Source organism: Ambystoma mexicanum, chromosome 10 (genome assembly GCF_040938575.1).
Source record: "Ambystoma mexicanum isolate Mex_15411 chromosome 10, UKY_AmexF1_1, whole genome shotgun sequence".
Taxonomy (NCBI): domain Eukaryota; kingdom Metazoa; phylum Chordata; class Amphibia; order Caudata; family Ambystomatidae; genus Ambystoma; species Ambystoma mexicanum.
The window spans coordinates 173704056-173716665 of NC_090932.1; the positions used below are offsets into that span (position 1 = coordinate 173704056).

Genomic DNA, 12610 nt, shown 5'->3' on the forward strand with positions numbered 1-12610 from the left:
AACTTGGAAAGAAAAACCGCAGCGTTTTCCAACACAACGTTGTATTTATGTTTGCGGTCGCTTCAAAAGCGACCGCAAACATAAATACAACGTTTTTAAATCTGCGGTTTTATTTCTAAGTTTTCCGGGCTCCTCCAGCCCGGAAAACATAGAAAAAAAACTGCAGCTAGTGCTTATTTTTAAAAAAAAATAAATAGCACTTACCGAGATTCAGCTGCAGCTTTCCTGCTCCGGTCTCCGGTCCCCATCCTCCGCGTACAGCACTAATGAAGGGAAAGCCACCCAGCGGTAGCTTTTGTTTACTACAGCTGGCTGGCTTTTCCTTCATTAGTGCCGCAAAAGCAAAAGCCAGCACAGAAGGGCATCCATTTCACAAAATGGATGCGCCCATGTGCTTGCTTTTGCGAATTTTGAGCTTGAATAGCTCAAAATTTTACATAGGAAGTTTTAAAAAAGAGAATGCTAGTATTTTTTTTTTATGTTGCCTATCTATTTTTTAAATAACATTTTTTACTAGACCATGCCTTTAAATCCTGATGGTGAGGTCTCTGGACTTTTCACCACTGCAATATTTCTATGTGCCTTCCTCTCCCGAATAACTATAGCTTTTGTTTATGCATTTTCATTGAATGCTCTGTGCATTTCACCATGGCATTGAGTGTTTTCTGTATCCCCGAGCTTCTCAAAATTGTTTTACCCTTGCCTCTAAACTCCAGATATTGCACCCTAGTGTTGAAAATGGTCCGTTATTGCAAACTCTTTTATTTTTCTTTACAAATGTCCATGTTTTGCATATTCCTTGTCTAGTATTTGAGTCATGAATAGGTTAAAATGTTTAAATACCCTGTAGTCCTCAACTACAGGACATTTGGTAGCAGATCCTGTGCTGTCAACAAAACCACATAATTTGCTTTGCTGCAAGGTCCCCTTCAGAGGTCTTTGTCTATCGTTCCAGAAACCCACTGTTCCTAGAGGATTTGTGTGTCGTGGGATTTCAGAACATTTCTCTGGCAGTTTGAGGTGTTTTATTTTACTGATTTGTTTTGTCCAATTTAAAAAGTTGCTGGGTGAAGAAAACCTGCCTTTATTTGTTTATGTATATAAGCATGGAGAGAGGTAGGCAAAGTGAATCCTTTATTTCAAATTGTTACGAGATGGTGTTAGGAAAGATTTTTCCTTTTTATGTCAAATTTCCTTCCGCTGTGAGACCCCAAGCACGTTTTGCTAAACATGTGGATTTCTTTGCTATGTTCCTGGGTGAGTGGGAACTTTCTCCCCCTCTCACCCTTTCTTTTAATCTAACTATGGGAGTCATTTTTGTCTATCCATATTATTTTTTTGGAGTCGTACTTTCCACCAACCTTTTGGGCATCTACATTTCACTGTTGTAACATACCGTACTTCTGTGCGGTGTTGCTGGGGAGCCCCTTGCACTTCCATTTTTATTATTTTCCTTGTGAGAACTAATGTTCCCAAGGGTGGAAGGATACATTTTATCCCTTCTATATTTTTATTTTGTGAGATCAGCACACCCCACCTTATGTTGAGAACTGAGGGGGTTACATTGTATCCCGTTTCTCACTGCTCCTGTAACATTTCTGTTACAGTGACTAGCATACCTAAATAGCTGCTGGCAGTGGACGTGTTCTTCCAACTTTTGTGAAATGTTTATCTACAGGCTGTGTTCACAGCCCATGATAATGCACAGACTAATCACCATTGACCAAAAATGGTGGCTGTTTTCTTTTTTTGCCATTTCTTGTGTGTTTGTTTCCTGGTCCTTCTTCTGTCGTGCTGAGTGGGGGAGGTACTGGTTTGACTGTCTTTGGCAGGAATCCTTTGTGAAGCCCACTGAAGTTCCAGAGTGTCTGTGAAGATGAGAAATGAGGGAGGAGCCAGAAACTCTGCAGTCCTTTGTCTTCTGGCATGCCTGCCTGGACCGTGTTCCAACTGGGAGGCTGGCTGAAAGGACAGTCACCACCCAAAGTTTGAATGTAGCACGAGTGCTGATTAGCTGGGTTCCTGGATTAAATGGCTTGGATCCTGAAGCTGAAGGCAAGTCGACCACTGGAGCTGAATCAGATGAGGAAAAAGAAGAGAAAAAGCCTGTAGCTACTTCCAGCGACCAAGATGCCTGCTGAGTGACCGCTGCTGTGCTGACGTTTTCTTCCATGCAACAGAGGAGATGCGAATAGGACGTCTCCTTCCCTTGGACTGGTGGGGACCAGTCAGTCTTAAGAAGACCTGCATTTCGAGCCATCCCACGACGAGCTGAGACCTTCCTGGGCTGTAAACCGACAATACCCTTGGGCCTCGAGCCTGAGTGCAGTGCATCGACTTCCAAAGAAAAAATCCTCCTGAAACTTTGGTGGACTCCTTCCAGACCTCCAGAGGCAAGATTCCACTCCTTGAAGTCCACACACCAGAGTTCTGGACCGTGAAAGTGAGGCAAATCGCTCAGATGGCAACTGTTCATCATCTGGTGTCTTGGAAAAATGCTTCCAATTCCACAGAGCAGAAACAATGAAGATTCCTTTGCTGGGAGCCTTTCCACTTGACTTCTGCTGCAAAATCCCATCCATTATCCGTTCTTTTGTCTGAAGACCAACAATCCAGTGGCGGGGGTCCTGTAGCTGCTGCATCGTGAGGGTGTCCGCCTGCATAATCATCTTCACTGCTGAGGTACTGTGGCACTTGAGGTAATAGCTAGAGTCGTCGTGTCTCTCCTGTGTGGCTAGGGTGGTAATTCGTGTGGTTGAGAGTTCGCCCATCCGTGTTCAACAAGGCCTAACGCTGGAACGCATTCAGAGAGCCTTCTCTGAAGTCCCTGAATCCTCTTACCGGCAATACCTAACTGCTACAGAATAATTCCACAGGAACTCTTGACTTTTCTACATCCTGTGCCTGCCTTTTTGACCTCAAACTGACCCTGAAAGAGACTACGAACTAGATAGGGAAGGTCTCCTAAAGCCTAGGCTCTGTGATAAGATTGCTTAGCAACTTACCTTGTGTTGGTGGTGTTTCTGTCATAATGTTCTGAAATAATGTATTACAAAGTTCTTACTTACCTTTGAATTGTGTCTACCATTCTAAAAAGTATATACAAAGTTACTTCCAAGTGGTTTTTACTTTCTTGAATTGCATACTGCCATTCTATAGGTCTTTTAAAGTGTGGTTTACTTATCATAAGTATTGTACTGGTTTACATTGTTTGCTAATTGTGATAGTACTTAACTTTCTGAAGAATTGCTCTTTGCCTGTGTATGTGTCTCTCTCTCTCCCTCTCGAAGAAACCAAACTACAATGTGGCCAAAGAACAAGCAAATGTCTTGTGGCATGGCCATTTCAGGGCACTAGCCACGTTTAGTAGCCATATGCGGTAAATGTGCACACTATATTAGACACACATTGTAAAAATATAATAGCTGCCAACAGCTTGTCTTTAGGCACATATAAAAGTAACCACAATTCCCAAGTGTAAAAGGCTAGGGGTGTTAAAAAAGTATCCCCATTGCAAGATGCTGTGTGCAATTTTAATAAGTTACAAAATATAAAAAAATAAAAGGGAAACATAGTTGCCCAGTACTGATAGTCGGAAGGACTGATCAGTTTCCCTATAACAAATGAGCAAAAGGCCAAGGCAAGGGAAGGTAAGCTGACGGCTTTACTTAAACTCAAAAAGATAGAACAGGTTCAAAAACAAAGTCGAATGATTGGGGGTCCATAGACACTATGGAGGTAAAGTTGCTTAAAGAGAAATCTTTCCTAACAGAAGTCGCAGTCCAAAACATCTGGTGAGTTGCACGTTTCTGACCAAGAAGACCTCAACACAAGGCTATTAAAAAATCCTCCTACAAATTACACTTTGCTTTTACCCTTTAACATATGTGCTGCTTTTCTTGGTATTTATTATTCATGTCTACCATCTGCATTAATTATTAAAATGTTTCACAGCCAAGGCTTCTGCATCAAGTTGTCGAGCAGCTGGAGAAATCTGGTTTTATCACAGACACGCTGTCCAAGGGTGACACCAAGTTCATGGTAAGTCACTATCTGCTGGGCATGTTTCTTGATAAAACGGTCTTGTAGCACAGATATATGCTATTGATTATTGCAAGTTTGACTATCTGACAAGGCCTCGAATTCCATACCACCAACGTGCCGCGCTCTCTGCCTTCACCAACGTGCCACTCTCTCTGCCTTCACCAACGTGCCGCGCTCTCTGCCTTCACCAACGCTGTAGGAATTAGCCAATGGGGGCGGGGGATGACTGAGGACCTAGCTCTGAGCTAAGTGTAAGGATTATGGGAAGCATGAACTGACTGATAATCAAAAACTGAGGGCGCTCCTTTCATTTCCATTAGTATGTTGGATGACTTTCCTTCCTTTCCTCCAGATTCCCATGATTGTCACAAATTCAGGAACTAGAGAGCCTACAATCTCTTGTTCATTAGCCTATAATTGAAACAAAGATTCTGATTGCCAGACTTTCTCAAGGTACTCCTTCCCGAGTGCTACTTGGACACATGTATATCTGAAGGGCTTGACCGTACCACATTCCCCATAATACCAGTGTTTAACGAAAGGGTTCCAGCGTAATCTCCTTCATCTTCAAGCCCCCAGCTTTTTTTGCTGTACTACTGGATTTTTTAAAGTCGGTTACCCTGATTGTGAACCTTGTTCCACACTCACTTATTATTTTACCCTATCTTTGGGTTACGTTTGTATTTCTTCTTGTATCATTTTCTTGGCGAAATGCTTTCCAAGTTTTATGGAATGTGTCTTTGACTTTGCAGCACACAGCACTTTCTGTGCAGTGATGCTGGGAGCCCCTTGGGCTTCCCTTTTTATTTTTTGTAATTTCCCTTGTGGGAACACATGTTCCCATGAGCAGGGGGATTTTTAGTATCCTTCATATCTTTTGTATTGTGGGATCAGCACACCCCACCTTATGTGGAGTTCTGAGGGGTTACACAGTATCCCCTTTCTCACTGCTCCTGTAACTTTTTGGTTACAGTGACATGCTAATCTGAATGGCTGGTGGCAGTGGTTTTATCCTACCTACTTTTGTGCCATTTTTACTCAAAGGCGGTAGTGTACAGAACGTCACCATTGACCCAAATTGGTGACCATTTTCTTTTTCCACCAATTCTAGATGGCTTATCCCTTCTTGGTCCTTCTTCTGTCATGGGGGGTGGGGGAGGTCCTGGTTTGACTTTTGCCTTCGGCTGGATTCTTTTGTGAATCCTGCCAAGGTGCCAGTATGTCTGTGAGAACAGGAAGCAGGGGAGGACTCTGAAACTACACTGTTCTTTGTCTTCCGCTGTACCTGCCTGCAATCAGTTCCAACTGGGAGAGCCACCACCCACAGTTTGAATGGTGCATGGGTGCTGATTGGCTGGGTTCCTGCATAAGAGACATGTGAACCATGCTACCCCTCACTGAGGAGGCCCAACAAGGCTAAAACATGTCTGGGGTTGCTTGTGTTTCTGTGCAGAGGGGACCTGACATAGTGGTTCGGGCTGAGATGCTACCATTGGTGGCAGTACTGGACTGGTTTGCATATGGCCGGACCCCTTTTGCAATGGTGCAGACGGGCTAAAAAACTGAGATGTGTAAGGTTGCCCAGATCAGTGCCAGTGGTTCAGATTTATTCAAAACCTTCCACCCATCCATTCTTTCATTGTAATTCTGAGGCTGAAGACAAGCTGAGCCCTGGAACAGAAGAAACAAGGAGGGAAAAGATCTCACTTCCAGAAAACCAGAGATACCTTCCGAGCTATCACTGTTGTCTGACCCCTTCTTCCAAGTGTCGGGAGAGCCCTGTTAAGGACGACCCTCTCCCTGAGACTGGTGAGTCAAATCGTTCTGAAGACGACCTGCAATTCAAGCAATCCCACGATGAGCTGTGACCTGCACGGGCTGCAAACCGCCAGTACCCTGGAACCTGTGGCCACTGTGCAATGCATCGCCTTCCAAAGATCGAATCCTTCCGAAACTTTGGATTTCTTCCGGACCTCCAGAGGTAAGATTCTATTCCTTGAAGTCCCCTCACCAGAGTGCTGGACCGAGAAAGCGAGATGAATCGACCGGTCGATAATCGTTATTCACTGGTGTATTGAAAAGGGTGCCAAAATAACAGAACCATGAAGAATCCTTTGTCTGAAGCCTCCAGGCTAGACTACTGCAACTCTTTATTTGCCGGCACCAGCGCTCGCAACATTATACTGCAAGTGATTAAAAAAAAATGCTCAGAGTGGCCTTGAACATTCCCAAAAAAGAGCATATATCCGCGACCAGAAGAAAAATGCACTAGCTATCTGTCTGTGATCGTATCCTGTTGAAAGCCTTGGCCATCACTCACAAATGCTTAGCCGATAAGACTCTCAAGTACCTATCCACTAAATTCACCAAATGTAAATTTAACAGACCCACCCGCTCGTCTCGGTCGCGTCGTCTTGCTTGCATCGTCTCGCTATTCCAAGATACAACCTGCAAAGATCTGGTGGTTCCAGCTTTCCGGTAGTGGCAGCCAAGAACTGGAGCGCCTTGCCCCCCTCTTTAAGGTCCCGACTTTCCTACTGGGCATTCCGCAAGCACCTAAAAAACGTGGATTTTCTGCAAAGAACAAGTAATCCGAGTCTGCAATCAGCCTGCCCACCATCTGATAATCTCTCATGTAACAAGCCAATCCCCACCCATGGATGTAACTTTTTTGCCTTTCAGTTCAATAAGCAAATTCCATGCAACTGTTGTAAGATTATTTTGTCTTAATTTTATTTTTATTGTCTGTATGTAACCAGTGCCTTGATGCCTCTGGGCTTAGCGCGCTCAACAAATAAATCAATATATTATGTTGCTGATAGCTCCTTTTAAAAAGTATATAGGTTTTACTTACCTTGTGTTGGCTGTGTGCCAGCCTAAAACAAGTTAATTATTGCTTACCTCAATCTGTGTTGCACTGATCTGAAAAGCAACTGTAAAGGTATATTACAACATTAGGTTTTACCTGCCTAGAATATGTATGCCATTCTTGAAGTGTTCCTTTAGGTGTAGCTGACCTTGGTCTGCCTGGTGCACCCAAAATGAGTGTAACAAGTTCTTGCTTACCTTAGACTGTGTTGCACTGAGCTGAAAAGCTACTGTAATTGTATATTACACAAGTACTCACCTAGTATGAACTGTTATCACAAAAAGCAGTAGAGGTATAGGCCGTCCCTTGAATCTGTGTTAAACAAAAGTTTATTTGCAAGTTGGTTTACTATGTGATTTCCTTGTTGAGTGTCACAGCATAACTGAAAGAGTCGTAGACCCTTGAATTACTGTAAAGTAATCTGAAAGTTACTTATGGTTTTACTCCTCATGAATAGGTGTGGCCTATACTGAATGTGTATAAGCCTTGACTTCTAAATAAGGTACATGCTTTGGTCTGTGTACTTTAGTGTTGTGTTGTTTATAATGTGTTTATATGATCTGTGATAGTACGTATTTCCACAAAGATTTATCTGGGCCTACTTTTATTTAAATAAACAATTTCTTTTTTTTAACAATAAATAGTGTTTAATTGTTTCTTTGGAACATATGCGCATTACAATTTCTTTGTACTGATTCTATAGCCCTCTCTCCCCTAAGATCAGCCTGGCTGCTCTGTCTACACTACCCTGGACTCAAGTGGTGCAGCTTTATCCTAAGAGCAGAGTCCTGTACTACCTCAGTTGAATGGTTTTGCTAAACCCTTAGTTGGACTTCAGAAAAACTGTCCTAACAACTCTTTGTTAGGAAAAAAGGTCAGGGGCTTTGGAGAAGACTCCCTGTAGGCACACGGGCATTAGGCCAGGCGAACGTGTATGGGCAAACTCCCTAACTCACAAATCAGCACTCCAGCAACACAGGAGCAGCAAAGCAACATTAGGTAGGTTCTACTGAGAGTCTCGCGGTACCTTAGAAGTGAAGAAGAGGATGCAGCACAATGCCCCCACAATGCAGCAGCAGACCCGGTCACTGGATTCTTGGTCAGGCAGATGAAAGAAGGGACACTGGAATGGATCTTGCAGCAGAGGTCGAGTGAAGAGGCTCCATACAAAGGATTCTTCATGGTTCTGTTATTTTGGCACCCTTTTCAATACACCAGTGAAGAACGAAGGACTGTGGTTTGACTCTACGTATTCCCAAGGGGACTATGGTATCTAGGTAGGGAGAGATTATAGGTCTCGACCAGCAGGTTTGGATTGCTTGAAGTAGGTTGAGGGCAGTTGGTAGCAGCAGGATATGTGCTGGAGTATATGTTCCTAGTGTTTCTGGTAAGTATGGCAGGGAGGGCAGCTGACAAGGTCTGCTTGAATTTTTCAGCAGAGCTACTGAAGGAGATGACGTGGTCAGACCAGAGACATTTATCGTTGGAGGAGATTGTAATATCACAATTACGGTCAATGATCCAATCTAGGATTTTGCCTTTATGGGTCGGGCTAGTAATGCATCGGGTGAAGGTCAGGGCTTCTGTGCTATCATTGTAGCCTAGGTTGAAGTTGCCCAGAAGGATAATTTTGGGAGGAAGGCTTTGTTTCCGCTGATAGGAGGTGGGTGATGTGCTCTGGGCCAGCTGGCTGATAAGAGAGATGGAGTGTTATGGGAGTTGGGTACATCTGCAAGGCTTAGACTTATGTGGACGTGAGTTGATGCTGGTACGGTCCTGGACCTTTGGATTTCTAGGTGAAGCCCTGCTGCTGTGATGAACTCCTTTTTCACCTCGACCGAGAAGCTCCAGACGGAACTACTTCTCCCCTTGGGTTAGTGGGACCAACTAACCCCGAGACTAACTCCACTGGACCACCACCACCCCCGACTTGCTGTGCCTCTGTGTTGCTTCAGAAGCCCAATACCTGGGGTCGAGTGTCCGTAGTAGTGTGTCTGCCGCGGAACAAATCCGGCTACAGACTCCTAAGGACCATCCAGAAGCAGGACCTCCAGATGCAGAGTCCTCTCACTAGAGTGCAGGACCGAGGGAACAGAGTCCAACCGGTGTCCGAGATCCGCATCGGTGCTGTTGAAACCGCAAAGTGCTGCAAAAACCGAAAAGAGCCCGTAGCTGCCGACAACCTCCAAAGTACCGCCACAGGCACCCTCCAGACATCCTCCCTCTTGTCCCCACGACTGAGGCTCAGGAACAAGGGTCTGCACCGCTGTAGCAAGACCTAATCCAGCTGGACCACTCTTCGAACCAGAGGTACTGTTTAGGCTTGGGGTACTTATCGCACTTCTTGTAGCCGCACTTTTTTCAATTGGGCATTGCACTGGCTTACCTTCTTTTCAAGTGGATTCAAATTCCCTTCTCACGGGCTTTACAGCTTGTGACCCTACAGCGATTTTTCTGAAAATCTCTAGCTTTGTGCAGGACTTTTATCCAAGTGCTTCATAACCATAGACTGTGTCCCAAGTGACTTTGGCTGTCCTGGTTCCCTGAAGGCACTGTTCGAAGGGATTGTGTCCTCCGACGTATTCCTTATCTTAGATATATATAAATCCTTCAGCTTTGCTGGCCTCGGAAAATTTTTTTTTTTTTTCGCCAGAGGGCGCTGCGCGTCGATGATCGCCGAGTCGATGACCCTCGACGGCCTCCGTGCCGACGTCGACGTCATCCTGCCTATAAAGGCCGCGCGCAGCGTCCGTTGCTCAGTTCCGTTTTTCCGCGCTTCGTTGTGCCTCGGAACACCGTTGCTCAGTTCTCGTCAAGATAACGTATATAATAACTACTATTTACCTCGATATCGATGGCATCCTCCTCCGACCCGACGACCCCTCGGTCCGGTTTCAAAAAGTGCCGAGACTGCGGGAAGAAAATGTCGTTGACGGACCCTCACAGGGTCTGTTTGTGGTGTCTGGGAATCACGCACCAGAGTTCGGAGTGTGAGGAATGCCTTTCCATGACGGCGAAAGCCTTGAAGGAGCGTAGGGGGAAGCTCGAGAGAGGTAGGTCAACTTTAACTTCCTCGAAAGCTTCTTCGGTAGAGTCGAGACGTTCGTCTCCTCACCATAAAAAACACTCTCGATCTAGATCACGAAGTGGCTCCCACCACTCGTCGACATCGAGACACTCGAAGAAGAGACGTAGGAGATCCCCTTCGTCATCTTCGTCGAGTTCTCCTGAGAGAGTTCATTGCCCCACAAAACGCAGCTCGCAAGCTGAGTGGGAGGAATTCAGGAAAAAGATGCTAAGCGTCTTCGAGAAAGCGGCCTCGTCCCCCTCGAAGACAGCTGAGGGTGATACCCCGGGTAAAAAACCCAAAAAATCTAAACGCCGCGAGTCGCAGTACCCGGCGGAAAAGTCAACCCGAAAGCGCCTCGAGCCATCGGGAGATAAAGCATCATCGACGCCATCGTCGAAAACTCCTTCGAAACAGAGGTCGGCGCCATCGACGCCGTTGTCGAAGGATTCATCGGCGCATCAGTCGATCGAGTCGACGCCGACGTCGACGCCGATATCGACGCCGGTGAAGGAAAGAACCACGGCTACTCCACAGCCAACGGTTAGACAAAAGACCTCCGACTCGACGCCGAGAACGTCGACGTCGTTCTCGAGCAAGACTCCGATCCTTTCGAGTTCTTCGAGGCCTAGTACACATTTCTCGACGCTTTTCACGGCGCCTTCGAGTACTTTCACGTCGGTGTCGACGACATCGACGTTTTCAAGGCCTGTGATGATGGCTCCTTCTGCATTGGAAATGGGGTTTATACCATTCCAAAAACCAATGTATCCCCCTTTAACCTCGATTTTTGAGGAAAGGGAGGATTCAGACCAAGATATTGATTTACAGAGGACCACATCACCAGAGCCAGAGACTTTCGCCTCTGAGGAAGGAAGATTAAAAAATCTTCAGGATGCACTTCAGGAAGCTAGTGGCTTGGACACTTCTCCTGAAGCAGAATTTATCAAACCAGACCCAGGAGAACATGCGGAGACTCCATATAGAGCTCTGATGTCTAGAATCATAGAATTTATGGGTTGGTCTGCACCTTCTCCTGCCTTTCAGCAGGATGACCTCACTGACATACTGGACAAGGGCCCACAGGAGGATCCTGTGGTTCCATTTCACTCTGCTCTACAGAGAAGGATTTTGACAAACTGGGAAACGCCAGAAATTATCCCGGCAGTAAATAAAAAACTGTCAACAAAATACAGGGTGGCTAGTTCTGACCCTGAATATTTGTCAAAACACCCTACTCCTGAGAGCTTGGTTGTACAGGCTGCAACCTCATCAGGCAGCACATCTGCATACCCCACTGCTCCGCAGGATAGGGATGACAAAAAATATGATGCCATGGCTAAGAAGGTTTTTTCTGCCTGTAGCATGGCGTTAAAGTCTATTAACGCGACCTGTACGCTCGCTAGGTTCAGCCACACCCTTTGGGAGTGCGCTTCATCAGCGGCTGACTGCCTCCAAGAAGGAGAGGAAAGGGACGCATTTTTAAACATCATCAGGGATGGTAAAGATGCGATGTGCGAGACCCTACAAACTGGCCTAGATTCTGCTGACAGTATCAGCAGGGCCATGGCGGCAAGTACCACAATCCGCAGGCATGCGTGGTTGAGGAAGTCTGGTTTTGCCTCTGACGTGCAGACCAGGCTTTTGAATATGCCCTTTGACGGTTCTACCCTCTTTGGAAAGAAGGCGGATGACAGTTTGGAGAAACTGCAAACGTCCAAGGCAGCAGCCAAGTCATTGGGAGCTGCTATCCGTCAGAATACCTTTCGTCCTTCGGGATCATCGTGGAGAGGACGGTCCTTTCGTTACTATTCCTCATATGGAAGGGGCAGGGGACGACCGGCTCAAAGAGGCCAAGGAAGATTTACCCGTGGTGGACGGGGTAGGGGAAAGAAAGCCGCACCCGCAGGAGCAGGAGCCACTTTACCTTCGGCAACTGCATCAGCCGCTTCAAAACCACTCTGAGGTCTCCCCTCACAGAACACCAGTAGGGGGCAGGTTAACTCACCATCTGACGGAATGGCAGGCTATTACGTCAGATGCTTGGGCTCTGGAGACAGTAGCCCAAGGTTACTGCCTGCCCTTCCTACATATCCCTCAGAGTCATCCACCGGGGAACAACCCTTTGAAGCTTCCAGATCCGCTCCTCTTGCAGGAGGTTTTAGACCTGCTAGAGAAAGGTGCCATAGAACTGGTACCTGTAGCGGAAAGGAACAAGGGTTGGTACTCCCCCTACTTCATAATACCGAAGAAGGACGGAGGACTGAGACCCATCTTAGACTTACGGGAATTGAACAAATTCCTCCGAAAGGACAAGTTCAAGATGGTGACTCTCTCTCAGATCCTTCAGGCCCTCCAGCTTCAGGACTGGTTGGTATCTCTAGACCTCCAGGACGCTTATTTCCATGTGCCGATCCATCCCAGGCACAGGAGATACCTGAGGTTCGCAATTGGCAGCTCTCATTATCAATTTCGAGTTCTGCCATTTGGGCTAACCTCCGCCCCGAGGGTCTTTACCAAGCTAATGTCGGTTGTGGCTGCAAGTCTAAGGAGGGAAGGGATTCATGTCTACCCTTACCTAGACGATTGGTTGATCAGAGCTGTATCTTCGGAACAGGCTCAGAGACAAC

The 12610-nt window shown here is 46.1% G+C and overlaps 1 protein-coding gene across 1 annotated transcript in view; it reads left to right on the forward strand.

Annotated features, from left to right (window-relative positions):
- Nucleotides 1-12610, forward strand: part of POLB (DNA polymerase beta) — a 230210-nt gene that overhangs the window by 77240 nt on the left and 140360 nt on the right. Inside the window, exon 11 of the mRNA XM_069617656.1 lies at nucleotides 3955-4041. Within this exon, the coding sequence (XP_069473757.1) occupies nucleotides 3955-4041 (87 nt within the window). The remainder of the gene's footprint in view (nucleotides 1-3954; nucleotides 4042-12610) is intronic.